Source organism: Silurus aristotelis (genome assembly GCF_946808225.1).
Source record: "Silurus aristotelis genome assembly, chromosome: 6".
Taxonomy (NCBI): Eukaryota; Metazoa; Chordata; class Actinopteri; order Siluriformes; family Siluridae; genus Silurus; species Silurus aristotelis.
Window position 1 is genome coordinate 33,177,242 of NC_139579.1, and position 27,500 is coordinate 33,204,741.

General features: G+C 40.7%; 2 protein-coding genes and 2 long non-coding RNA genes across 6 annotated transcripts in view; 1 reads left to right on the top strand and 3 right to left on the bottom strand.

Annotated features, from left to right (window-relative positions):
- The window catches only part of LOC310727975, a 72,927-nt gene extending 66,036 nt beyond the window's left edge, over positions 1-6,891 (top strand). The window contains exon 2 of the long non-coding RNA XR_014534149.1: positions 6,292-6,891. This is a non-coding gene — a long non-coding RNA (uncharacterized lncRNA). The remainder of the gene's footprint in view (positions 1-6,291) is intronic.
- Positions 1-7,763, bottom strand: part of LOC310727834 (myotubularin-related protein 9) — a 14,258-nt gene extending 6,495 nt beyond the window's left edge. Inside the window, exons 1-6 of one of the 2 annotated variants that reach the window (XM_083544704.1) lie at positions 7,103-7,763; positions 5,866-5,919; positions 4,516-4,624; positions 4,106-4,231; positions 2,929-3,102; positions 1-196 (exon numbers count right to left, since the gene is read on the bottom strand). The exon at positions 1-196 is cut by the window's left edge and continues 22 nt beyond it. In XM_083544704.1, coding sequence (XP_083400830.1) covers positions 1-196; positions 2,929-3,102; positions 4,106-4,231; positions 4,516-4,624; positions 5,866-5,919; positions 7,103-7,287 — 844 coding nt within the window. In that variant the 5' untranslated portion in view covers positions 7,288-7,763. The remainder of the gene's footprint in view (positions 197-2,928; positions 3,103-4,105; positions 4,232-4,515; positions 4,625-5,865; positions 5,920-7,102) is intronic. The other variant, XM_083544705.1, reaches the window with a different exon arrangement.
- LOC310727977 lies at positions 4,751-5,859 on the bottom strand. Its single transcript, XR_014534151.1, has 2 exons — positions 5,399-5,859; positions 4,751-5,336 (listed from the first exon to the last, which is right to left on the bottom strand). It is a non-coding gene; the product is annotated as an uncharacterized lncRNA (long non-coding RNA).
- Positions 7,764-24,792: 17,029 nt separating the features above from the next.
- Positions 24,793-27,500, bottom strand: part of sgms1a (sphingomyelin synthase 1a) — a 14,324-nt gene continuing 11,616 nt past the window's right edge. For both annotated transcript variants that reach the window (XM_083544807.1, XM_083544808.1), the window contains exon 6: positions 24,793-27,500. This exon is cut by the window's right edge and continues 18 nt beyond it. In XM_083544807.1, coding sequence (XP_083400933.1) covers positions 27,324-27,500 — 177 coding nt within the window. In that variant the 3' untranslated portion in view covers positions 24,793-27,323.

A 27,500-nucleotide genomic window follows, 5' to 3' on the forward strand; every position in this document is an offset into this window, starting at 1 on the left:
TCCTCCAGGGTCGGTAGCAGGATTTAGACTCGAACCCTCCGCCGCTCAGCCTGGCGTGCTGGGCGTGCTGGGAAGAGCGCGTATCCACAATGTAACCCAGCTCTGATTGGTCGATCGCCATCTGGAGAAGGAGCTCATCCTCACAACAGCGCTTCTTATTGGCTCCTGTCAGGGGCTGGCTGCTCCGCATGATCACCTGGAATCCGATTAACCAATTAGAGCTTCAATTAACTTCTTGACTTGAAGAGGTGCAGTTTCTCCGGTATCACCTCATTAACTGTCCGTGTGGAAACATAGCAAAGGTATCTGCACTTCTACTTAAGTAAAGGGTGTGTGGACTTTTGCCACCTCTGGCAAGTGCAATGACACCATGTTTGAAAGTCATAGACAGGCCGGACTGGACCATGCTGAAACTGGTTGAAACCTGTTACTTTTGAAAATGTATTTTAAAAACATATATGGAACAGTATACAGCAGGGAAAGGAGAAGTGTAGGAGAAGTGGAGGTTCAGGTTGGTACTTTAAATGTTGGCACTATGACTGGTAAAGGGAGAGAGGGAGCTGATATGATGGAGAGGAGAAACCGGTCTTTAAGAATAAGGGAGATGTGCAGACCTGCAGTAACTACAGGGGAATTAAGTTGATCAGTCACACCATGAAGTTCTGGGAAAGAGTAGTGGAAGCCAGGTTGAGAGAAGAGGTGACCATCTGTGAGCAACAGTATGGTTTCCTGCCGAGGAAGAGCACCACAGACGCATTATTTGCTTTGATAATGTTAATGGAGAAGTATAGAGAAGGTCAGAAGGAGCTGCATTGTGTGTTTGTGGATTTAGAGAAAGCGTACGACAGGGTGCCGAGAGAGGAGTTGTGGTATTGTATGAGGAAGTCTGGTGTGTCAGAGAAGTGTGTGAGGGTGGTGCAGGACATGTATGAGGACAGTGTGACAGCAGTGAAGTGTGCAGTAGGAACGACAGACTGGTTCAAGGTGAAGGTTGGACTGCATCAAGGATCTGATCTGAGCCCTTTCCTGTTTGCAGTGATGATGGACAGGTTGAAGGACGAGGTCAGACAGGAGTCTCCATGGACTATGATGTTTGTGGATAATATTGTGATTTGTGGTGAGAGTAGGAAGCAGGTGGAGAAGAGCCTGGAGAGGTGGAGGTACACGCTGGAGAGAAGTGGAATGAAAGTCAGTAGGAGTAAGACAGAGTACATGTGTGTGAATGAGAGGGAGGGCAGTGGAGGGGTGCGGTTGCAGGGAGAAGAGGTGGAGAAGTTCAGGTACCTGAGGTCAACAGTGCAAAGTAATGGAGAGTGTGTTAGAGAAGTGAAGAAAAGAGTGCAGGCAGGGTGGAGTGGGTGGAGAAGAGTGATAGCAGGAGTGATTTGTGATAGAAGAGTATCTGTGAGAGTGAAAGGGAAAGTTTATAGGACTGTGGTGAGACCTGAGATGTTGTATGGTTTAGAGACAGAGGCATTGAGTAAAAGACAGGAGGTGGAGCTGGAGGTAGCAGAGCTGAAGATGTTGAGATGTTCGTTGGGAGTGACGACGATGGACAGGATTAAAAATGAGTTTATTAAAGAAGCCGCGCATGTAGGACGTTTTGGAGACAAGGTGAGGGAGGTGGTTTGAGATGGTTTGAACATGTGCAGAGGAGGGACATGGGGTATATCAGTAGGAGAATGCTGAGGATGGAGCCACCAGGTAGGAGGAAAAGAGGAAGAACAAGGAGGAGGTTTATGGATGTGGTGAGGGAAGACATGCAGGTAGTTGGTGTGAAAGAGGCAGATGTAGAGGACAGGGGGGTGTGGAGACGGATGATCTGCTGTGGCGCCCCCTAATGGGAGAAGCCGAAAGAAGAAGCAGAAGACTGAACGTTTGGAAGATGATGGTGGCAGATCAGGTAACTGTTTACATAAAAAAGAGAGTTGTTATCTAGGCTGTAAGAAAAGAGTATAAAAAGGCTGTGTTTTTGCTGTGACTTTGGACACTTCCTGAAATGGTCTGTTTGTGTGATTCTTTCACAATCCTGCAACGACTCTACAAATGTCAACTTGTGTCCGATTGACACTTTTTAAAATCGAAGCATCACATCGTTAACTTTCATGCCGATGCACCCGATGTGAATTGTTGAATCTTATCATCTGTCACATATCCGGTCTCTGTCATTCCCCTCACTCACCACCAGAGTGCAGCACGGCTACCATGACTGTTTCTGTGTATTGACGTACTGAATCGGTTTGTTGTTGTGTCTCTACCAGTGTAAACCAAGTCTCATGTTTTCATGTTCCATTGTACCTGGTTTTGTGATTGTTTGCTGCCTGCCACGACCTTTGCCTGTTTTTCGGATTACTCCTTTTGTCTATATTTGGATAGATCTGCTTGCTGTTGTTGATGATTCCTGTGAAAACCACTCATAAATAATGTCTGCATTTGGATCCTTAACTCTGTTGCCAAAACAACCGAGTTACACAATCACTAATCAAATATTATTATTAATCACTTATTCTGTTATTCTACCAGGAGTAATTTTACTAGTTTGTGTGAAGTCTTATTATTATTATTATTATTACATTTCCCGGCGTATTGTCATGTCGCAACTGTCATATCTTTATTGTCTATGCTTATGTTTGTACCAAGAACAAAACGGCCTTCAACAATGTTTTCGTTGTACTGATAAGAAACTCAGTAACCTCGTGTGTGTTCTCTCTGCCGTTAAACTTTGGACAACAAAGAACCTGCCTAATTTCTCCATACGAGACTCTGAATTTTATACATCTGTTCATACACTGTTATAACCTGCGTATACAGACGTTGTGAAGTGCAGATTTAAGACACACTAATGAATAATAAAGGAATAATGAAGAAGTGAATCAGAAGGTCAGGAAGCTGTATCTGCTGTATCTGAGGGGGGGTTTGGTCTCTCACCATGCCGTTGCGGTGGTGACAGTAGCAGAGCACGGGGAATCTACCACCCTGACGGAACCGGGCCGCCTTCACCAGAACCTCGTCATCCACCGAGCTCGGGACGATCACGGCGCTCGGGTACGAGGGACACACCGAGAAATCCTGGTTTACTCTGCTCAGCCTCCACCTGTCCCACTGTTCAGGAATCACATGGAGAAATAAAGGTTTTTGATTGATTCAGTCACTGCATGGTTACATCCTTCAAAACGACTGCTTCAGCATGTTTAATCCAGCTTCTACTGAGAAGTGATGTGGAAGTGAAAAAGCATCATGGAACAAAAGTGTGGAGAAAGAGATGAAGTAAAAAACAGAAATAGGACCAGCCGAGAAGAAAACAAAACAGCCTTATCAGCTCGAAAAGTAGAAACGGAAACGTCACACGCTATTCATGATCACCTTCCTGTTCTGACACCAGGTCCAACAATCTATCATTAGATAGATAGATAGATAGATAGATAGATAGATAGATAGATAGATAGATAGATAGATAGATAGATAGATAGATAGATAGATAGATAGATAGATAGATAGATAGATAGATAGATAGATAGATAGATAGATAGATGTGAAGAGGAGGATGAAAAGGTCAAAGAAACACACACACACACACACACACACACACACACACACACACATATATATATATATATGCTTAGAAACACACACACACACACACACACACACACACACACACACACACACACACACACATATATATATATATATGCTTAGAAACACACACACACACACACACACACACACACACACACACACACACACACACATATATATATATATATATATGCTTAGAAACACACACACACACACACACACACGCACACACCTTTCAAAAACCTCTTAAAGGAAGATAAACAGGAAGCAGTTAGTACAGGAAGTGTGAATGAATAGTGGTGTAAGTGTGTGACGAGCTCATAGGAAAAAGGGCACACTGCATGTGTGTGTGTGTGTGTGTGTGTGTGTGTGTGTGTGTGTGTGTGTGTTTTGGAGCTAATGTTGCTTTTTTGTAGATAATATCTGCCTGGAAAATACAAACTATGGTTAAAACAGTGACTGTGTGTGTGTGTGTGTGTGTGTGTGTGTGTGTGTGTGTGTGTGTGTGTGTTAGAGATGGAATCACCAGTCTCTCTGTATGTGTGTACTCCTGCTCAGTAGATGATAAACCCCAGGGGTCACCCAGCCGGAGCCCACGAGGTCGATGGAAGAACGGGTACATTTCAGTCACATTCTCTATAGAGGAGAGAGCCTGACAACACACACACACACACACATACACACACACACACACACACACACGCACGCACGCACACACACACACACACCACCCACACACACACACACACACACACACACACACACACACACACACACATTCTCATGAAGGAGAATGGTTTAATTTTTATTTTCTCTTCTTATAGTGATCAAATCAGGAGCGTATGATTGGTCCGTGAATGATTCAAATGCAAAATGCTGCGATCTGATTGGTCGAGTAATTGGATTAGTCCTGATTGCACAGTAAACGACGAGTACCTCGATAGAGCTGGCGATGTTCAGGCACTCCTCCATGCCAGGAATGTCGAGCTGGAGGACACACAGATCCTTACACTTGATCACGATGCTTCCGGACGACCCGCTTGTTCTGCACACACACACACACACACACACACACACACACACACACACACACACACACACACACACACAGGTCTTATAATAAATCTAGTTTTTCTCTAAAAAAAGAATGCCAAGGAGGTACGAGGAGGCGCTGAAGCAGACTGAGTCTTGTGCCGTCCAGGAAGTTTGAAACATTCCTGCATTTCTGGACACCCGAACGCAAAAAGCTAAAGGAAAAGGAACAGGTTCAGCTCATAGTTCAACATTACGTGAGGTGTGGACAAAAACCACCAGCTTCTGCACACACATGGCCAAAGCAATACACATAATTATACGTTTTATTACAGAGGGGCACAGGGAAAGGGAAAGGGTTGATTTTGGAACGAGGAGTTGGTGACCCTGGTGTGTGGGTAGATGTTTGGAACCCCATGTTTTTAGTTCTAATGGAGCAGTGGAGTGGTGCACAACATGCGTTCACTGTTTATAAGAATAACCAGTAAGGACGTCACGACGGTGTCCGGTCTGCTCGCGTGGTTACAACGCAAGTGCGTCATTTTGGAAAAACAGCTCAACACTGCGATGATGATGAGCTCCAACAGCCTCGATATTCTCCGGTGTGAGGTATTCTCTGAGGTCTTCTTTTTAAAGATGAACCCGTTCTTTTATTAGCAGATGAGACGTGATCATGACGTCCTGACAGATAATGACACTGAAATTCCCTTTGTGCAGCACTCACACTATCACCATTCTTATAAACAGTGAGCGCTCGTTGTGCACCACTCCACTGCTCCATTAGAACCAACAGCAAGGAGTTTGAAATGAGCTCACACGGGTTCTATACAATCACAAACACCCCGGGGTCAAAAACTCAGAGGTCCAAAACTTCCCATTTCTCCAAATACCCTGTATATAAACACCTATTAAAAATATAACGCAACAGAAAGACAGAGCAGGAGAAATGCAATACAAGGTAAATGCAGTTGGAATATGAAAGGGGCTTGGGAGCGAGCCCTGAGGAACGCCGTGCGTAACATAGACACAGGAACGTCATGAATAAACAAACAAACAAACAGAAAATTCAAACAGAAAATGTGTGTGTGTGTGTGTGTGTGTGTGTGTGTGTGTGTGTGTGTGTGTGTAAACGTTTTTCTTGCAGCGCAAAAGCACAGATGGCGACACTGAGGAGATGCAGATTGTATTTACAGACATAGTTTTGTTTAAAATAAAGAGACAGTTTGTGTTTTTTGGGACGAAGCTCCATCAGACCTTTGCTTCTGGCTTGCTTTGGAGCCCTGAGGATATCCTAGAAGGTTCTCAACACTAACAGAGAGAGAGAGAGAGAGAGAGAGAGAGAGAGAGAGAGAGTGTGAGAGAGAGGGAGGAAACACTTATATAATGATGTGTAAAAACATTTATGCAATACTGGATTATTATCACTATTTGGCCAAAAGTTTGTGGACACCTGAACATAAGTTTGCTATGTGCTTCCCATAACATCTCATTTCACATCTAGTCCTCATTCACTGTTCTAATGAGCTTCACTCTTCTGGGAAGATGTTCCATTAGATTTTGTGGAGATTCAGCTATAAGGAGGTGTTAGTAACCCAGGTACCGATGTAGGGAAGAAGGTGAGGACGTTCCTGGGGTGCAGTCAGTGTTCACATTCATCCCAAAGGTGTTCAAGGGTTGGAGCTCTATAGCAGGAGATCTTCCACATCCTCCAACCCATGTAAAGCAGATCTTCATCGAGATGGTTTTGTGCACATTCTCATGCTGGATCAGGTTTGGGTCTTCTAGTTCAAGTGAAGGGAAAAAAGGTGTGTGCCTTTCAGGATAAAATACAGGATCTAAAGGGTGTGTGTGTGTGTGTGTGTGTGTGTGTGTGTGTGTGTGTGTGTGTGCGTGTGTGCGTGTGTGTGTGCGTGTGTGTGTGCGTGTGTGTGTGTGTGTGTGTGTGTGAAAGTTTGAAGTATACAGTAGACACAGGGATCGGTTTAATTTAGTGTGGAGTAGACTGTAGGACAAAACATCAATTTATTAATTATTCATTAAGATTTGAATATGATAATTAATTAATTATAAATACAGGTATTGGATTAAAACACCACGTGATCCTCTGAATGGACAGGAGCTGCATCCTACTGCCTCTGTGGTTAATAATCCTGAGACAAAGTGAGCCAAGATCAACACCACGCTCCTACCTTCTGGATAAGACTATTTACAAAGCACACACACACACACACACACACACACACACACACACACACACACACACACACACACACACACACACACACACACCGTGACTCTGAAATGAAATGAGCAGTATTAAATGAATAATCCCGCATGGTTATGTTGATCTCCTGCTGGAGGACACATTCCACCCTGCAGATGTTCAAGACCATGGATCGGAATTTGGGTTTCTTTAAATAAATCAGAGACTCCATGAAGAAATCCAGGATGATGCTCAAGGCTTCGATTTGGAGAAGATTTTTTTTTTTACCTTTTCTCGATGGCATCGATGTTCCTGATGAGCAGCAGGAGCTGCCAGGTGCTGTCCTCCTCCCGGTCCGAGAACAGGAGGTGGTGTCCGGTCACACACAGCGCTCCGCTCCGGGGCGCTCGGAAGCCCACTCTCAGCACCACGTCCTCCACATTGGCCGTCTTAATGTGCTCTGAAAACTCCATCGTCTTTTCTTACACACACTCACACACACACACACACACACACACACACACACACACACACACACGAGACTCTGGCGAGGTTCCCCGAAAGTTCCTCTAACACCCTTCCGCTGTCAGAGACGGAGAATGAATCTAAAACGAGTCGATTAGAGGAATCGATTCACCACCGCACAATAAAATAAGACGTTCTGTACATCTGAGTGCCTCCAACTTCATGGAGAAGAAACACCTATGTGTGGAGAAGTCGTGTGTCCCAATACTTCTGTCGGAATTGTACACTTTTCAGAAGCAGAACACAAGTGTGAGAGTGTATAAATAAGTATCAGTCTGCTGTGTGTTGTGTTAATGTGTATTTAGACGTTGGAGGAGAACATGTTCCTGATAAAAGAGTAAAATAACATTTCAGTAGGTTTTTTCTTCTTCTTGTTGCAATGAAAATGTGCTGTAAGTGTGACACACACACACACACACACACACACACACACACACACACACACACACACACACACTTTCTCTTTGGTACGGTTCTGAGCTTTCTAAGAGGAAGGAAGTGAAAAGTGTCACAAGCCTTCTGCAGAACTGCAGCTCTCACACCACACTGTAGTTTACACGTGGAGGTAACGGTTCAGTGTAAACACGTCCACTACAAGTGTGTGTCTAAAACGTTGTGTGAAGTGTGAACAGTCTGGTGAAGAAGCACACACACAGCTGGGGAAGTCGGTTGTCCTAATACTTTTGATATGTTCACTTGGAGATTGTGGGTGCAGTAACAGGAAGTGAGTGAGGTGATGTGGTACAGGAACCAAGGTGGAAAAAAACAAACAAATAGTATGTGCCAATGATGATGATGATGATGGTGATGATGATGAGACTGTGGTCCAGACCCTTTAGGATTGCTTTGCAGTCATCCAGTCTTGGAGCACCTGAAGAAACAACTGAGCAACCTGTGTGGACAGAATCAGTGAAATTCCTCTGAGGAGAAATCGATATGGGCGTGTCAGATCAGCAGATGTGAGAAGAGAAGGAGACTTGATGGTCCATGGGTACCGCCAAGGTTGCTGAAGGTGAGCTCAGAGTTATATCTATAGAGAACACAAGCTCTTGAAATGCAGATGAATCACCTGGGATGTGCAGCAGCTTAGTTTGACTGGGATTGAACTTCTGCCGTTGTGCTACCTGGTGCGTTTGTCCTTGATGTGAGATGAGATATCTTCTATATAGGGTTTTAATGTGGATTACAGAGACTGTGGGTCTTCTTGGTGGGCTTTGCAATGTGACCAGGAGCATTGACAAAATGATTGAAACATGTCCAGGAACCTGAAGCTTTTCAGTACAAACCTTTTATTTTTTGTGACTCCATTTTCCAGCTATCATCACAGCCTTCAAACATGGCTGCCTTGGACTACAATACCCACAACTACCCATCTACTGATTGAGCACAGTACACACACACACACACACACACACACACACACACACAGCCCTGTTTAAAGAGACTTTGGTACCACCACGTAGCAGTGAAGAATACACTCAGTTGTCCCTGTGCTCTTGTTGTATGTTGTTTTTGTATCACTTTTCTTTCTACGTTATCTGATCCTCGTTATCCTGCTTGCTGATCTGAACTTTCCTCTAGATTTTTGAAGGCGATTCTTCCACAGATTCTATTTTAACACATGAGCGTGCAGGAGACTGGAAACACAAACTCGCAGTGAAGACGTTTCGCATTTCACTGTGTTCCTAAGTACATGTTTGTCCTGGATGGAGTGGAAGATCTTCTGAAATAGAGCTCATTGAACAGCTTTGGCATGAATGTGAGGCCTTCTCACTTCACCTGACTTTACTAACACCATGGTGGCTGCATAAATTTCCACAAAATCTAGTGGAACATCTTTCCAGAAGAGTGGAGCTCATTATAACAGCAAATAGGGCCTAAATGTGGAATGGGATTCTCAGTAGAAAAAAGCACATAGCAATCTTGTGGTCAGGTGGTCAGGAGTGTATATTTAGGTTGTTCATGTGCAATGTCCAGCTGATAAGAACTTCAGCAGGAGGGATCATAATGGATCAGGCAGGGCCTGGGAGCAGAATAGGGACAGGGATCCTTTTGGCCGTGTATAAAAAGTGAACCACGAGAAAGTGCAAAAAGGTAAATACAGAAAGAAGCACAAAATATAGTTTATCCAACGTCCAGATGATCTAAAAATCCAGTGCGAATTATTCTACTTTTTATTAGAATCAAATTTGAATTATAATCAACTCTATTGGTTTACAGGGCTGGCAAAACAACCTTGGGAACAATGACCTCTAGTGGACAAAATACAACACAACACAACACAAGTCCTGTCACACAAGTGCACTGTCTGGCTAAAAAACATCCCACCTGGGTAAATTAAGAGCTCCTCAGTGATGAACATTTCTCATCTGCAAGTTACTGAACCCTAACTGATGCAGTGAGAAGCTTCTCATTTCTTACACTACCAAATGTGAAGGCATCTGTTGTGGAAAAGATGTTCCTCTGTTTCAGAAAGGTCAAATGATCTTATCATCAAGCAAAGAAAACAGCAAGGAGATCACTGAAACTACTTCCACTGGGTAAAGAAGTGTGTAAGACATTATTAAAACCTGGTGGAATAGTGGTGACCATCGGATTCCAGCTGGGAAAAAAATCATATTGAATGATGGAAATAGAAGATCACATAAATGTGCTCCACAATAGAACTGTTTAATAACAAAAGTCAGAACATAGTTCCTAATTTATTTTTATTTACATCGTGTTTACTGTATAAAGACCTATTGATTGTTATATTTATGGTTATATAGGATATATTTAGTAAGAAATACTGCTCATTTATCCTCAGAGAAGTGGTGCTTAAGGAAGATCTATGCATCGTTACCTTCTATAGGTCACAAAGTACAAAAGACAATGAGGCCACACTGAAGAAGAATGTGCAAATTATCTACAGTGAGGAAAATAAGTATTTAAACACGCTGCTATTTTGCAAGTTCTCCCACTTAGAAATCATGGAGGGGTCTGAAATTGTCATCGTAGGTGCATGTCCACTGTGAGAGACATAATCTAAAAAAAAAAATCCAGAAATCACAATGTATGATTTTTATACTATTTATTTGTATGATACAGCTGCAAATAAGTATTTGAACACCTGAGAAAGTCAATGTTAATATTTGGTACAGGAGCCTTTGTTTGCAATTACAGAGGTCAAACGTTTCCTGTGGTTTTTCACCAGGTTTGCACACACTGCAGGGGGGATTTTGGCCCACTCCTCCACACAGATCTTCTCTAGATCAGTCAGGTTTCTGGCCTGTCACTGAGAAACACGGAGTTTGAGCTTCCTCCAAAGATTCTCTATTGGGTTTAGGTCTGGAGACTGGCTAGGCCATGCCAGAACCTTGATATGCTTCTTACAGAGCCACTACTTGGTTATCCTAGCTGTGTGCTTCGGGTCATTGTCATGTTGGAAGACCCAGCCTCGACCCATCTTCAGTGCTCTAACTGAGGAAAGGAGGTTGTTCCCCAAAATCTCGCAATACATGGCCCCGGTCATCCTCTCCTTAATACAGTGCAGTCGCCCTGTCCCATGTGCAGAAAAACACCCCCAAAGCATGATGCTACCACCCCCATGCTTCACAGTAGGGATGGTGTTCTTGAGATGGTACTTATCATTCTTCTTCCTCCAAACACGTTTAGTGGAATTATGACCCAAAAGTTCTATTTTGGTCTCATCTGACCACATGACTTTCTCCCATGACTCCTCTGGATCATCCAAATGGTCATTGGCAAACTTAAGACGTGCCTGGACATGTGCTGGTTTAAGCAGGGGAACCTTCCGTGCCATGCATGATTTCAAACCATGACATCTTAGTGTATTACTAACAGTAACCTTGGAAACGGTGGTCCCAGCTCTTTTCAGGTCATTGACCAGCTCCTCCCGTGTAGTTCTGGGCTGATTTCTCACCTTCCTTAGGATCATTGAGACCCCACGAGGTGAGATCTTGCATGGAGCCCCAGTCTGAGGGAGATTGACAGTCATGTTTAGCTTCTTCCATTTTCTAATGATTGCTCCAACAGTGGACCTTTTTTCACCAAGCTGCTTGGCAATTTCCCCGTAGCCCTTTCCAGCCTTGTGGAGGTGTACAATTTTGTCTCTAGTGTCTTTGGACAGCTCTTTGGTCTTGGCCATGTTAGTAGTTGGATTCTTACTGATTGTATGGGGTGGACAGGTGTCTTTATGCAGCTAACGACCTCAAACAGGTGCATCTAATTTAGGATAATAAATGTAGTGGAGGTGGAGATTTTAAAGGCAGACTAACAGGTCTTTAAGGGTCAGAATTCTAGCTGATAGACAGGTGTTTAAATACTAATTTGCAGCTGTATCATACAAATAAATAGTTTAAAAATCATAAATTGTGATTTTTTTTTTTTTTTTTTTAGATTATGTCTCTCACAGTGGACATGCACCTACGATGACAATTTCTAAGTGGGAGAACTTGCAAAATAGCTGGGTGTTCAAATACTTATTTTCCTCACTGTATATATATATATATTATCTTAGTTTAATTTTAGACTACTAGGAAACAAAAAACACGAAGCAGAACATGAATCTAACATACAGTATATGATGTGTGATGTAATAATGCTAAATATTTTGCTTATATAAGTTTTAAACATGAATGTATTGTGTTTATTAAAGCAGATTATTAACACGGTGTTGTCACTTCTACGTCTTCAGAATGTAGTAGTTTAATGGTTAAGGCTCTGGGTTACTGATTGGAAGGTTGATGTTTCAAACCCCAGCACTACCAAATTGCTGTTGTTGGGCCCTTAAGCAAGGCCCTTAACTGTTTCTGCTCCAGGGGCACGGTATCTTAGCTCTACACACTAATCCCAGCTTTCTAACAAGCTGGAATATTTGAAAACACTATTTCATTGCCCTATATGTGACTATGTAAAGCGTATGTGGGAAGCAGTAGCTCAGTGGTTAAGACATTAGACTTCTAACTGAAAGGATGTGAGTTGGGCCCCTGAGCAAGGCCCTTAACTCTCAAGTGGTCAGTTGTATAAATAAGGTACTTGTAAGTCACTCTGGATAAAGTCGTCTGCTGTATTTAATCCTCTTCCCTTTCTATTTCTTCCACTCTTGCCCCTGTGAGCGAGACTGATCAGATGTATAAGTGCGGTATTTCTAACTCGCTCTAGATCACTGCATCGGCTATAAAATGTATTCCCATCTCACTTCACTAGTCCATTCTTTGGAAAAATAGGGGAAAATTGTCAAGGCAGTTAGGGAGTGGCTTTAACATTACCAACAAAAGAATTTCCCTAAAGCCTACATCAGTTTTCCAAGTTGTCAAAAGATTAGGCAAATAAAAGACGAGCCCTGAAGCTGCAGCTCACACAACAAGCTTCTTCATAATCTGCTCATTTCACAGCTTATTTCTACAAAAACATCACTATTGGACCTTAAATCAACAAATTCAGCACTCATGCTGTAGATGTGATATTACTATTATAAAAGAATTGTTTAATTACATTTATTGTGATTTCATTTATACACTGGGTTAAGGGCCTTGATCAGGGGCCCCGCAGAGACACCCGCGTGGGGCTGGGATTTAAACTCTAACCCTAACCCTTTGGATTTCTCTTTACACTGCAGCAGTTTACCAACAATTATAATTCCAATCGTTTTTATTTTGTGTGTGTGTGTGTGTGTGTGTGTGTGTGTGTGTGTGTGTGTGAGAGAGTTTCAGTTTTAGTTCAGTTCTAATTGATAGGGAGGAGTTTGTGAGGAGTGTGTAAGGGGTGTGTGAGGGGTGTGCGAGGTGTGTGTGAGGTGTGTAAGGGGTGTGTGAGGTCGTCCACAATGCTGTTTGCTTTGCAAATGCAGCGTGTGGTGTAAATGTCCATGATGGAGGTTAGAGAGACTCTGATGATCTTCTCAGCTGTCCTCACTATCCTCTGTAGGGTCTTGCGATCCGAGACGGTGCAGTTCCCAAACCAAACAGTGATGCAGCTGCTCAGGATGCTTTTGATGGTCCCTCTGTAGAACATGTCAGGATGGGTGTTGGAGGTTTGGTTTCCTTAGACTTCTGAAAAAGTAGAGATGCTGCGGTGCTTTCTTTTGATGGAGCTGGTGTTGAGCGACCAGGTGAAGGTCTCTGCCAGATGTACACCAAGAAATTTGTTGCTCTTGACGATGAAGGATCCATCCATGATCAGTGGCGAATGGTTTTTCTGTGCTTTCCTGAAATTAACAACCATCTCTTTGGTTTTGTCAACGTTCAGAGACAGGTTGTTGGCTCCACACCAGGCTGTTAACTGTTTCACCTCCTCTCTGTATGCTGACTCATTGTTCTTGCTGATTAGACCCACCACGGTTGTGTCATCAGTAAACTTGATGATGTGGTTCCAGCTGTGCATTGCTACACAGTCGTGAGTCAGCAGAGTGAACAGCAGTGGGCCAGCAGACTTCCATGTGTTAACCCTGCATAGAGTTTTCTTCACTTCAGCTGTGGTTACACAGAGCTACTGGTATTTGGGAGAAAGGGTGGTCTTCCTATCTCCACACTGTTCTGCACTTTAAACCGGGCATGGAAGTCATTCAGCACATCTGGGAGGAAGGCAACACTGTCAGAAGCAGGTGAAGTTGTCATGTAGTTCATGATCGCCATGTGCCGGGTGTCTACACAGTCCTGGAAGTGGCTGTGAATTCACTTTACCTCTCTGATGGTATGGCGCATTTTGGACCTTGCTGCTCTTAAGGCCTTGTTGTCCCCTGATCTGAAGGCGGAGACTCTTTTTTCCAGCAGCACATGCACTTTTGCGGTCATCCACGGATTCTGGTTGGAGCATATAGTGATCGCCTTGGAGATGGTCACATCATCAACACACTTGCTGATGTAGCTGGTCTCCTTGTGAGACTCCTTCAAGTTGATGGAATCGCCGTTGGTTGCAGCCTCCGTAAGCATGTCTGAGAATGCATCCATACCCACCAGGCCGAGAATGCATCCATACCCACCAGGCCGAGAATGCATCCATACCCACCAGGCCGAGAATGCAGCCATACCCACCAGGCCGAGAATGCAGCCATACCCACCAGGCCGAGAATGCAGCCATACCCACCAGGCCGAGAATACAGCCATACCCACCAGGTTGAGAATGCAGCCATATCCACCAGGCCGAGAATGCCACATGGCCTGTCTGCCATGCCGAGGATGCTGCTCCTACACTTGCTTGTATAATGTAGATACCGAGAAGAATTAATTATGAAGAATGGTTTAAATTACTTGACAAAGAATTTAAGGGGTAATATTGGACTACAAATTCTTCAGATACCAATTTGTTTGAGCATCAGTGGGATGTGCTGAATGAAATGTCTTTTTGCCTCCAAAATTGGATTCACATCTTAAAATAATTTTAAATGTAAATGGAGCAGAACATTCATAACATACTACATCTAATCAACCCTCCTGTAACCGAAAGACAACTCCTTAACTGATCATTACACATATATTAGTGTCCCCACACTGTCTCACCAAAGACAATCCTGGAGCTCTTATAAAGTATTAAAGTGAAGGACCTCTTAAAGGCCTGCAGCTGTGGACGTAGGATGGAAATGTAAGGAAAATGGTGTCCTGATATATATAGAAATAAAGCACAAAAACAGATGGTATATATATTGGAACTTACATGTACATGCAAACATCAGAGAAAGCTTCAGGGTGGACCAACATCAAAATAACATTCTTTCTAGAAATCTAATTTATCTACAAAATAAAACAAATAAATAAAGACAGGGAAATAAACACAGACACAAAAACCCAAAACAGGGACGAAGACCACACCCGATACAAATAGCAGCCACACCCTTACTACAGGTGAACACACTACATGTACAGATATTTACATATATTACTATAACAGAGTGTATTTACAAACTATCGAATCAGATCCAGCACAAGAGTCCGAGCAAAGACGCTATTAAAAAATCGCATATGTCAAAAGCAGGAATTCACACAATTACAGAACACGAAACAGTAAAACCAAACATCGGCTAAGCGAACTCTCAAAAGTACGTATTTGTGTCAATGAACATTTAATTGCCATCAGAATGATGAGTTTTTTTATTATTGTTTACAAACAGGATCATCACAATGTTTATTCATGTGATCAGTATCAGTGTTTCAGTGTTTCCTGATATAAACTATGAATTTGATGATGATTAAAAATGCATGAGTCTGAATTTCTTCTGTTTGTCATCTTTGAGTTTCAGCAGCACAAATGTATTTACAGTGGAACCTCGGAGCTCGCGAGGGTTAGGAACCAAGACCGGTCGCGAGTTCCGAATTTTCGCGATCTTTTGATACGCCCCTTCCAACCCAGTAAAAACCCAATGAACACTATACGAAATCGATTTAAATGAGTAAATAACAATATTTCACTCCATAACACTTAATTATTAGACTATTTTAACAATACTTTATGTAAATTAACAGCAATTACAATGCTTAATTAAAAAAATAAAGTACAGGTACAGTAAAGTATGCAGTAGAGAAGTACAGTAAAATAATACATAATAAAAATTGTTTTAAAAATTTTTTTGACAATTTTAATGAGATAAACCTTGATTAGAAATGTTAAAACTAGCGTTTTGAGCAGCTCGCGGTTGCTCACGAGCCGATCTGAATGAGAGTCGCCGGTCGGAATGAAAGTCGCGAGCATGCGAGGTCGCGAGCGCTGAAGCTGCGAGCTCTGAGGTTCCACTGTATTTAAGTGGATATTTGATTGATGTTGATTGTAAAAGACCAGACAGTATTCACACTTTTACTGTATTAGTGTTTGTTTGTTTCCTGGTTGTAAATTGTAATTGTGTATTTTGGCGTCTGTCACTAACTGAAGGATCACGAGATTCACCTTTGACCTGTTTTAGAGAACTGGTTGATTATCGGTTGAAAACTGTTCAGGAGAAACCAGTAGAATATATTTTAATCATGAACATAAACAACTGATACTGTAGGAAACAGCAGACACTCGAACACAATCCATTCAATGATGCACAAAAGAATTCACACTTTGATCAAAACAACGAGAAAAGTTCTTATGATGAGCACAAATGAGTACATGATGTGGAAGAACATGTAGTTTTGAGAATTTTATCTCTGGTCTCAGAAACGCTCCAAAGATACTGAGAAGAAAATGAAATAAATAAATATTTTTGTTATATGTTGTTTGCTTGATCCTGAGTCATCCTGATGTCCTACCTATTAGAGGAGTTAATGGAAGATGAATAATTGGAGATATAATTACAGTCTTACTGCATATCATTTAATCAGATTTTGTTTTATATATTAAAAACTGACTGATTATTATATGTAATAATTAAAGGTACTACAGAGAGCTGTAAAGGGACTGAAAGGCTTTTTGGGTAGAGAAATTCAAATTAATGCACATTTTCTGCACTTGCATGTAGTTTGCATTGTTTGTTCCCTCAGTTTGCCGATTGGGTTTTTGCATTTTGATTTGTCTGCTGCGGTCACCAGTAATTTGATTCCAGAAGAACCTCCAGAGCCGAGGTTCTTCAAACACACCATGGTGAGGTATGATGGCTGTTCTCTCCATCCTTCTCCTGCTGGCTCTAACAGATGTTTCCACAGGGCTCTTCTACAAGAAACACGTTTTTTACAGTACACAACTGACCTGGACCAACGCCCAGGCGTACTGCAGAAAGAATTATATCGATCTGTCAATTCTCGACACACAACTGGAATTCGACAGTTTCGTCACTTTGACAGCGGCTCAAAAATCGGAAAGTTGCTGGATCGGCCTTAATAAAGCTCCCAGTGAGGCGCAGTTCACACAGTGGTGTGATGGTAAGTACTGGATTTAAAAAAATGGAAAAGTGGGCAACCTGACCATACTGACACGGAACACTGTGTAGCTACCAGCAATAATCAGTGGGAAAATTTTGATTGTGGCAAAAATATGAAGTCTTTCTGCTACACTTGGGCTCCTGAGATGATTGTGGTGCAGAAGATGATGAGCTGGGACAAGGCTTTGATCCACTGCAGAACGCACTTCACCGACCTGCTGAGCCTTACCTCAGATACAGATTACTTTATGGTCAATAGCAGAATTACGGCTATCCAGACTCCCACTTTCTGGACCGGTCTACGCTTCCTGAATGGAAGCGTAGACCTGGGTGAACCAGGAGTCTCAGCTGATCCCGCCTTCCATGCCTTTATGCCCTGCCAAGCCTTTCCAATGTGGAGCAAGAAACATTAAGACTGGTGTATGGGAGAATAGAAACTGTGAGGAGAAAATGAACTTTATTTGCTACTTTAATAGCAACATTTGGTAAGTGACTCGACTGGAATATCTGTGAAATAAGATCTTTAATGAATTACATCAAAATCTGATGCCAATAAAAACATTCTTTCTCTAGAATTGACTTCAGCTAGAAGCCGTTTCACTGCAGAAGTCCTACAGAAGACAAACATCAGTGAAGCAGCTTGTAATATTGTCAACTGAATTACATGAACATTAGAACTGTTGCTCCAATGGTCAATATTTACTCCTTTAATAGTTTTTCTCAGTTGCTTTCGAGTTTTTCTCATTTTTAATCATTATAATCCAAACCATAGTTTATATCTAAAAAATAAGACATTCTAATGCATAATAAAATAATAATAATAATAATAACAGTCTTGCTGAAAAGAAACTTCAGTGAACAAACAGTAGAAAAAGATCTCTTTAATCTGAGGAGAAAATCTCTTTAATCTGAGGAGAAAATCTCTTTAATCTGAGGAGAAAATCTCTTTATTCTGAGGAGAAAATCTCTTTATTCTGAGGAGAAAATCTCTTTAATCTGAGGAGAAAATCTCTTTAATCTGACGAGAGAATCTCTTTAATCTGAGGAGAAAATCTCTTTAATCTGAGGAGAAAATCTCTTTAATCTGAGGAGAGAATCTCTTTAATCTGAGGAGAGAATCTCTTCGATCTGAGGAGTAAATCTCTTTAATCTGAGGAGAGAATCTCTTTTATTTGAGGAGAGGATCTATTTAATCTGAGGAGAGAATCTCTTTAATTTGAGGAGAGGATCTCTTTAATCTGAGGAGAGAATCTCTTTAATTTGAGGAGAGAATCTCTTTTATTTGAGGAGAGGATCTATTTAATCTGAGGAGAGAATCTCTTTAATTTGAGGAGAGGATCTCTTTAATCTGAGGAGAGAATCTCTTTAATTTGAGGAGAGGATCTCTTTAATCTGAGGAGAGAATCTCTTTAATCTGAGGACAAAATCTCTTTAATCTGAGGAGAGGATCTCTTTAATCTGAGGAGCCGCCTGCTCACCCATCCCGGAGCCCCCTCTGTCCCTCCTGGCCATGACCAGGTCATGGAAAGGAGACAGAAGTTCCCAGAATTCAAGCTACTTTACTTGCATAATGTAATAATTACAGTTTATTAATGTTTGCATTTTACCTTCACGTGTTTGGTATCATTTTAAAGATCTCAGTGTGATTGGAAATATGATCTCAATCCCATATCAGTAAAACAGACTTCAGGTTTGGGGAAATTCTGTCCTACTGACATAAAGGTTGCCCCGGAGAAGATCCTTACCAGGTGTTTGTTTTACACTGGATGATATTTGTTTTTATTAGGTCACCTCCTGTCCCAAGAAAGTGTTTGCAAATCTTTTATTACTTTGAATTTACGAGTGTTTGCGATGGATTGGGTATTTAAGGAAATTTGGTGAAACACTCAGGGAAGCATTCGATAGTCAGAACTTCCCTCACAGTCTCTGTGTGTCTCCATCGCCACGTACAGTAACGCTTTAACTATTCTTTAGTAAACTGCATCGCTAAATTATTTGGTTTTCTGCTGATCATGTTGTGTAACTTTCTTCTTTTATTTATTTTAGATGTGACATTTGTTTATTGATTATTGCAAATAAATGTAAAATTCTTGATTAACTCTGAAATTTCCTGAAATTTATATCTGGTTGATTATGTAGTCTGGTGTTACCACAAATCTGTGACTAGGACAGTACAAACTGAAGGCTCATGAACAGATGGAGCATAGAGCACAACGTCTGGGATCTTCTGATTTCTGACTATCTCTGACTTTAGCAAGTTATAACTAAGTGGCTACATACAGTATTCTTTATGAATGAGCAGCATTGAGCAGCTACTTAAAGAATATTAGTTTACTGTTATATCCTCTGACTAAGATTCAGACTGACCAATGTGCCTCCGTGAGCAGGTATCGTTCAAGAACAAGGCTCCAAACCAGTGGATTCCGTCGTTGGGCCATCGGGGGGGCCCCCTACATGTATATGAATGATAGATTTTGTATTTTGCAATAGTTCTAAGTCGCTCTGGATACGAGCGTCTGCCAAATGCCGTAAATGTAAATGTAGGAAGAATTTAATATGGAGGCGGAAACAAGGAAAACAACAAGCGAACACTAAAAGGACCACACACACACACACACACACACACACACACACACACACACACACACACACACACACACACACACACACACATACACACATGATGTATAATGAATTATACAAATAGATGCAAACTCAGTTCATCTCAGGTTGGTAAAAGGTGATAGTGGCAACAACAAAATGTCACCTTAAAGGATTTTCTATCATTGCAAAGTTGCACATCCTGCTGGTTTGCCTGGCTGAGTTAGAAGATCACTGCAGAGCGCCAAGTTGGGTGTCAAGTCAAGTCAAGTCAAGTCAAGTCAATAAGCTTTTATTGTCATTTCAATCATATATATCTGACGCAGTACACAGTGAAATAAAACAACGTTCCTCCTGAACCCTGGTGCTACATACAACAACAATCACAGAAAACACAGGGTTTAGGACTGTAAGTGTCCTCAACACATAAAGTGCATCGTGTGCAACCTGGTGCAAAACAGTGCAAACACAACACAAGACAGTGCAAGACAAATACACAAAACACAATAGTGCTGCCAGTAAACCGGTTGTATATTACACACTGCAGTGTGTAAAAGAGAAAAGTGAACATTGTAATTAACTCAAATGTAAATTGTTTGGCTGTTTGCAGAGTGGCAGAGTGAAGTTGCAGAGTAAACGCTGAAAATGATGTGTATATAAGAGACTGGATTTCTTCAAATAAAAAACAAAACAGTGCACAGTTATTCCAGACTCTTCTGTATTATTCTATATGTAATTTATTATTATTATCACTGGACTCCATCATAATGCATCCTGGGATTGTGAGACACACCAGACATGCCAGTAGGTTTGGATTGGAATGAGAGTGTGAATACTGCGTAGTACACGGTTCAGGGTGTGTTCTTGCCTCACACCACACCACACCACACCACACCACACCACCAGGATAGTTCCTGCATCCTCCCTGACCCTGAGTCACTGTTACTCCAACAAACTCATTTCTCTCAGGACAACAGTGAAACAGCAGAATAATGCGTTTAATCTCTGTGTTTAATTCTCCATATATATATATATATATGATAGTATTGTGTGTGTGTGTGTGTGTGTGTGTGTGTGTGTGTGTGTGTGTGTGTGTGTGTGTGTGTGTGTGTGTGTGTGTTGTTATCACCTCACTTTTGCAATTTCCATCAAATATTTCAGGAGGATTAAACCCAAAGTTCAGCATGATTTTGAGAAGAATGTGGTAATTGCCTGAAAAAGTAGCCAGAGACCCTTACTGTAGTTCCAGACGCTCACCAGCAGATGGAGACAACAACAACAACTAGCGCGCTTACCATTACTGGTTCCTTAGATTTTATTTCCACCTAGTGGCTGAAAAAGAAATTACTATAATTATACATCTTTAGACAGGAAACATGATATTAAAGATTTTTCTATTAAAATTTGTCTGGTATATTAATAGTGTGTGCATTATAATAACATAGATAATTATTATCATAATTTGTTTATTACCACTTTAATGTATTGACAGTGTCTATTTAGGTTATATTCAGTAATATAGAGAATTCCTGTAAGTGTAAATTTACTTATTTTACATTTAATTTACATGAAATAGTGGGAATTGTGTCGTTATTGTAACTGCATGCACAGGTACTCATATAACATGCATGGTGTTTGGAGCATGTGGCCTGCCCATAGAGACAAAACTGTGTTTTAGGAATAAGCTGTGTATTGCCTGATACACTCCAGTAGAGGAGGAAAGTAATAAAGTACAAATACTTTGTTAATGTTCTTCAGTAGATTTTTCTGGGGTCAGTTCTTTACTTCACTTTAAATATTTCACTTAGAAACTTTTTACTTTCACTCAATACATTCTTACACACATATCTGTACTTTCTACTTCTTACATTTTCAAAACAGACTCGTTACATTAGTTTTATTTTGGTGACATTCTCATAGTGACGTTCTTCTCATTGCGTCATTTTCAGCACATCAACCTGTTTCCTGTCATTGAGCTGCTTTTTCAATCCACTGAAATATCATTTCCTCTCACACCACAGACCTAGACTAGTTTCTGAAGCTCACAATGAGCAGGCAGAAGGCAGTAAGAAGTCTGGGGTTAACGTGGATGAGACAGAGGGAGTCAGTGATGAGAACATGACTGAGAACAGAGACATTCCTGATCACCTGATCATCATCATTTTTTCTCTGCTTGTGTTCTATATGGTGGATCTTCAGTCTGAATACTTCATTAGAGAACAACATCACATTTCTGTTTGACCATTTTTATTAAAAATATAAATCAATAAATTAAAAATAAGACAAAATTAAAACTTTCAGTGCAACAAACGTTTATTCACAACGTCCTTTCTTTACACAGATAAATAATAAATTTACTCCACCCAAAAATGATAGCGCATCAGTAAAACAAATGTTTAGTGATTACAAAGTCTCAAATCAGCAGCAAAATCCGCCATGATGCGCACAGTTAACCCTCTGGGGGTCGAGAAACACGGCGGTGCGTTTTGTGGCATTTTTGCCTCATAACTCTGAAATGAACTTAAATTACTCTGTCTTTTTGATCATACAGATAAGATATTGTAAAATAAAGATAACAGGCAGGGGGCGCTCTTTGCCGTCTATGTCATCTCTCTTCACAAACACAAATAAAACATCCTGAATCTCAGTGAATATTTGCCCCACAGAAATAATAAATCTGTGTATAAAACTCTAAATGTCTCCTTTTAAATCAATCAATTCACATCGATAAGAAATTTTCTCTGATTCTGCCGTCAGAATGAAAGTTAGAAGTGGTGCAGTTTCTCTGGTGTCACCTCATTAAACATCCGTGTGGAAACAGCAAAGGTTTTATTTGTGTCCTGATGATTTACGTCATTTAAAATATATAAAACAAATTACTTTAAAGCATCAGCAAGAATATTTAGTCTTCATGCTCTATGTTGAGTTTGGTTTCACGAATAATAAACATACATTTGCATAAAGCATCAATATTTGTCTATGCGCATGTTGATTAGAGAATAAAAAATTTGTTAATTTGTGGTGCATTAAGAACAGATAGAAAATGTGCGATTGAATCGTGATTAAATATTTGAATCGATTGACAGCAGTAATATTAATATGACGTGAGGTTCAGTTCAGGTCCAGCGTGACACTAAAACAGGTAGTAATAATCACTAGTTTTTACTGAAGAACACTTCAGAGCACAAACTTCTTTACTTTCACTTCAGTAAAAAAGTGCAGTCAGAACTTCATCTTTCACCAGAATCTTTTATAACATCAGGATCTGCACTTCTACTGAGTGAGGGATGTGGACTTTTACCATTTCTGCACTCAAGTCTCTCTTTTTGCTTTTTCTCATCAGTAGGTGTCTCTCTCTATTCTCACCTCCTCCACTAAATCTTTGAGGGATGTTTGGTTCACACTCAGGTTAATGATTAGCTGGACCTGCTATAAGTGTGGAAGTGAAGTTTTCTGAAATGGTGCCGTATGTAAAACTCATAATCACTAAAACAATCTCATGTCTATAGACGTTTTCCCCAGAACATTCCCACAACCTGATATCAGCTGTTCCACAGCCGGGGTATTGGGCCATGGCCCGGTGTTTTGGAAACTTTTATTTTAGTGACCGATGCTTTAAGTGTTTAATTATAACCCTGCATTTGCTCTAATGATGACGGACTAGAAACGTCTAGGACAATGAAGGTTTTTGGTGCCAGAAGTGAAAAACTATGTCAGAAGTTCTCCCAATATCATTTAGAGTTAAAGGTGATCACTTGCAAACTTAAGCATGCAAACTTCTCACAGTCAGTCTGCATGTGTACAGCTAGGAGGCGCAGTGCCTGGTGAATAATTGGATTGCAGGGCCGATTGGAAGGTTTTTTATAAACATATTTGTAATGTCTACAGTGCAGTAAACAATACTGTGTCCCCCTTGTGCCAGCAAAACCAGTGTGACACATTCAGGTGTAACTGGTCTGTAAAATCAGTGAGATTCTCACAGTGGAGGGCCATCAGGGTCAGCAAGTCCTTTTCTGCTGGCCTTAATACTATCAGACTCACTGACTTACATTTTTACATATTTTTGGCCATTATTATTTATGAAACTATTCCTAATAGTCCATTCACCTCATTTGATAGTGTTTCTTTCTGTTGCACTGCTCTGAGGAGTGTACGTTTATGTTAGCGTTCTTATCCAATCAGATATCAGACGTTACATCACATGTTGCCGGGGTCAAAGGTGTCTGCTGTAAAGCTTTTAGAAATCAGCACTGTGGGTGTCTGGTAACATAAAAAAAAAACATGAGAATGAAGCTGTTGCTTTAAGCAATCAGATTTTGAGTTGGTGAAACAAGGGGGTGTGTGTGTGTGTGTGTGGGGGGGGGGTCCTTGCAGGCATTCAATAACATTATCAATAACATTATCATTTTCATGTGCTCTGATTGGACGATCAGAAAGCACCACTAGTCAAAGCTCAAAAAGCCACATCTGTAGCAAAGTGCACAAGCTCTAATACAGTCATGTAATTTCTTTATTCCACTACGACTGACCGAGGAGAAGAAACTGATTTGGGTCGCAAGCTTTTCTTGAAAAGATCGTCTTTTAAACACTTAGGATGTTTACAACGATGTTTACAAGACGACCTTTTCAAGAAAAGCTTGCAACCAAAATCAATAAAGAAAATCTGGACGTCATGAGGAAAAGTCGCCAAAACAGTTCAAAACGTTACGCTTTTTCATAAACTGTTTATCCTTTGATGTATGTGGAGGTGCAGTTGTGGCTCCAGTGAATGGAGACGTGTTGAATTGTGATCATTGTGTTTGTTGCTTTAGTGATGATGTTCATTGTGACTGGATGCGATCCTGCGTGTGATGCAGCTCTGATCTACTGCACTTCTCTATAATACTGATGGGTTTATATCTTATTAAAGAATTTACCTTTTTTATATATAAAATCAACCTGAAATTTAACAGGCAAAAATATCATTCCATTAAACACCAAATTCTACACAGTCAATCTTTTAAAAATAAAAAATATGAAATAACAAATATGAACGTTTTTTAATAATGTAAATGGAAAAAAAAAAAATAACATTTCGGTTCCAGTAGCAGCCTGGCATCTGAGTGTATATACTAATAAAATTATTATTATAAAAAAAAATAATAATAAATTAACAATTGTAAATCAGCACATTTAATAAATTAACCATAATTTAACACACATGATTTAAGACATTAATTATATAAAAAACAAAGTCATCATTAAATTAAAAAAAAGAAAAGAAATGTTTATTTAAATCATTTTAAGGAAATAAAATACAGAATAAAAGATTTCATTCAAACTCCACCCCTTGAATCATTAATATTATTATCATTTATTAACACAAAAAGATCAACATCAACAAAGAGGAAAAATAACGACTTACAGTGAGCGAGTTTCTGATTGTGAAAAGAAATACAATAAAAATGAATACTTACATTTAATACACAAAATTAATCAAATTATTTGTTTAATTGACGGCTGTAACGGATTGATTTTATATTCTTATATAATTTTGCGATCAAAATGAGATAAATTTAAGTGTCAATATTTTACAAAAGAAAATCGAGAACTGGTATTTAGCATGTAGCGTGTAGCATGTAGTCGGTACTGAGGTTGTGTTATTGTTTAAAAAATAACGTAAAGTTTAGTTATAAACTAAACAATAAGAGTGTATTTTGATAAACATGGTGATGTTTTATATCAGTGATTATCAGCACACACCTGACGTTGCCATAGCAATCGAACAGAAGATTGAGACGACGCAATGTGTTCTGGATTGGATTAGGGTTCACAATAAAGTGCTTTGTTTCTTCAAAAAACTTTTAAAAAATCTTTCACTTTTACATTCATATAAACCAATCAGACCACACCATACTGCTCTCAGCCAATCAGACCACACCATACTGCTCTCAGCCAATCAGACCACACCATACTGCTCTCACCCAATCAGACCACACCATACTGCTCTCAGCCAATCAGACCACACCATACTGCTCTCACCCAATCAGACCACACCATACTGCTCTCACCCATTCAGACCACACCATACTGCTCTCAGCCAATCAGACCACACCATACTGCTCTCACCCAATCAGACCACACCATACTGCTCTCACCCAATCAGAACACACCATACTGCTCTCAGCCAATCAGAACACACCATACTGCTCTCAGCCAATCAGAACACACCATACTGATCTCAGCCAATCAGACCACACCATACTGCTCTCAGCCAATCAGACCACACCATACTGCTCTCACCCAATCAGAACACACCATACTGCTCTCACCCAATCAGACCACACCATACTGCTCTCACCCAATCAGAACACACCATACTGCTCTCAGCCAATCAGAACACACCATACTGCTCTCAGCCAATCAGACCACACCATACTGCTCTCACCCAATCAGAACACACCATACTGATCTCACCCAATCAGAACACACCATACTGCTCTCAGCCAATCAGACCACACCATACTGCTCTCAGCCAATCAGACCACACCATACTGCTCTCAGCCAATCAGACCACACCATACTGCTCTCAGCCAATCAGACCACACCATACTGCTCTCAGCCAATCAGAACACATGTTAATCTGTAGTAGTGAACTTTGTTTGCTTGGGATCCTCTGTGAAATTCTCTAGTGTTTTAGTTTTTGTCTTAAAAACTGAACACAAATCAAGCAAACAAAACTCTCACAGTCCCCAACGAATCGTAATCCACAGACTACTGCTTTCAGCCAATCAAAACACTGAGTACTGCTTTCAGCCAATAAGAATTTAGCAGCAGCACTGTGGTGAAGTAAAAGTATGAAAACACAGACAGCTAAACAAAGCAGTGTGATTTTTAGAATATCCAATCAGTAATAAGCTTGTATTGTTTAATAAGGACCGCCCCTTTTTGTTCAGGAGTTACCTCACTTGTGTTTTTTGGTTAGTTTTGTGGCCACTTGTTTCACCTCTAAAATACGGGAAACAAAAATATCTAAACTCTCTTTGGGCGATGGATCAGGTGAGGTGAACTTTTACCCCACATTCAAAAACTATTTGGTCACAACAAGACGAACAAACGTTTAGCGATCAGGCTGAATTTAACGTCACACTAACGGGTGTAGGATCGTGGAGGAGGAAGGCACTGAAAAAAATCTCCAAATCTCCCATGAAGATGCTCCAGCATTCAGGAAAAATACAAATCTAAAAAACATCCAATACATCTTTTTGTTTTTACTTTGGGAAAATAAATCTGCCAAAGTCTTTAGAAAAGATTTACACAACATTTAATACGATTCTGACGTAATTATAAAAAAATAGCCCAGATACTATTTGGTGGTTAATTTACTGTTTGTTAATAATGATTTATATTTATGTATTTAATTATATATAATACGTATTTCAATAATAAAATCGGATTCTTGGCGCTTCGTCGACTTTTCAGGGACGTAAAAAAAAAAAATCCACATCACAGTATCGAGTCCAGGCTGCAGGGGCTGATGGAAAACGAGTCTCTGTCACTTTCTCTCCTGGGTTAGAGCGAGTCCACGGCGGTGTACTTCACCCGCCCCCCCAGAGAGGGTCGCCAGGGTAACGAGAGCCACGGAAATAGCTTCTGGTAGTGACGAGGGACGACGCCCTGAACGTTTCTCTCGAAGTAGCTGAAGAGACGAAACCACCAGACGCGAGAGAAAGCATTAGTCTGCGAATC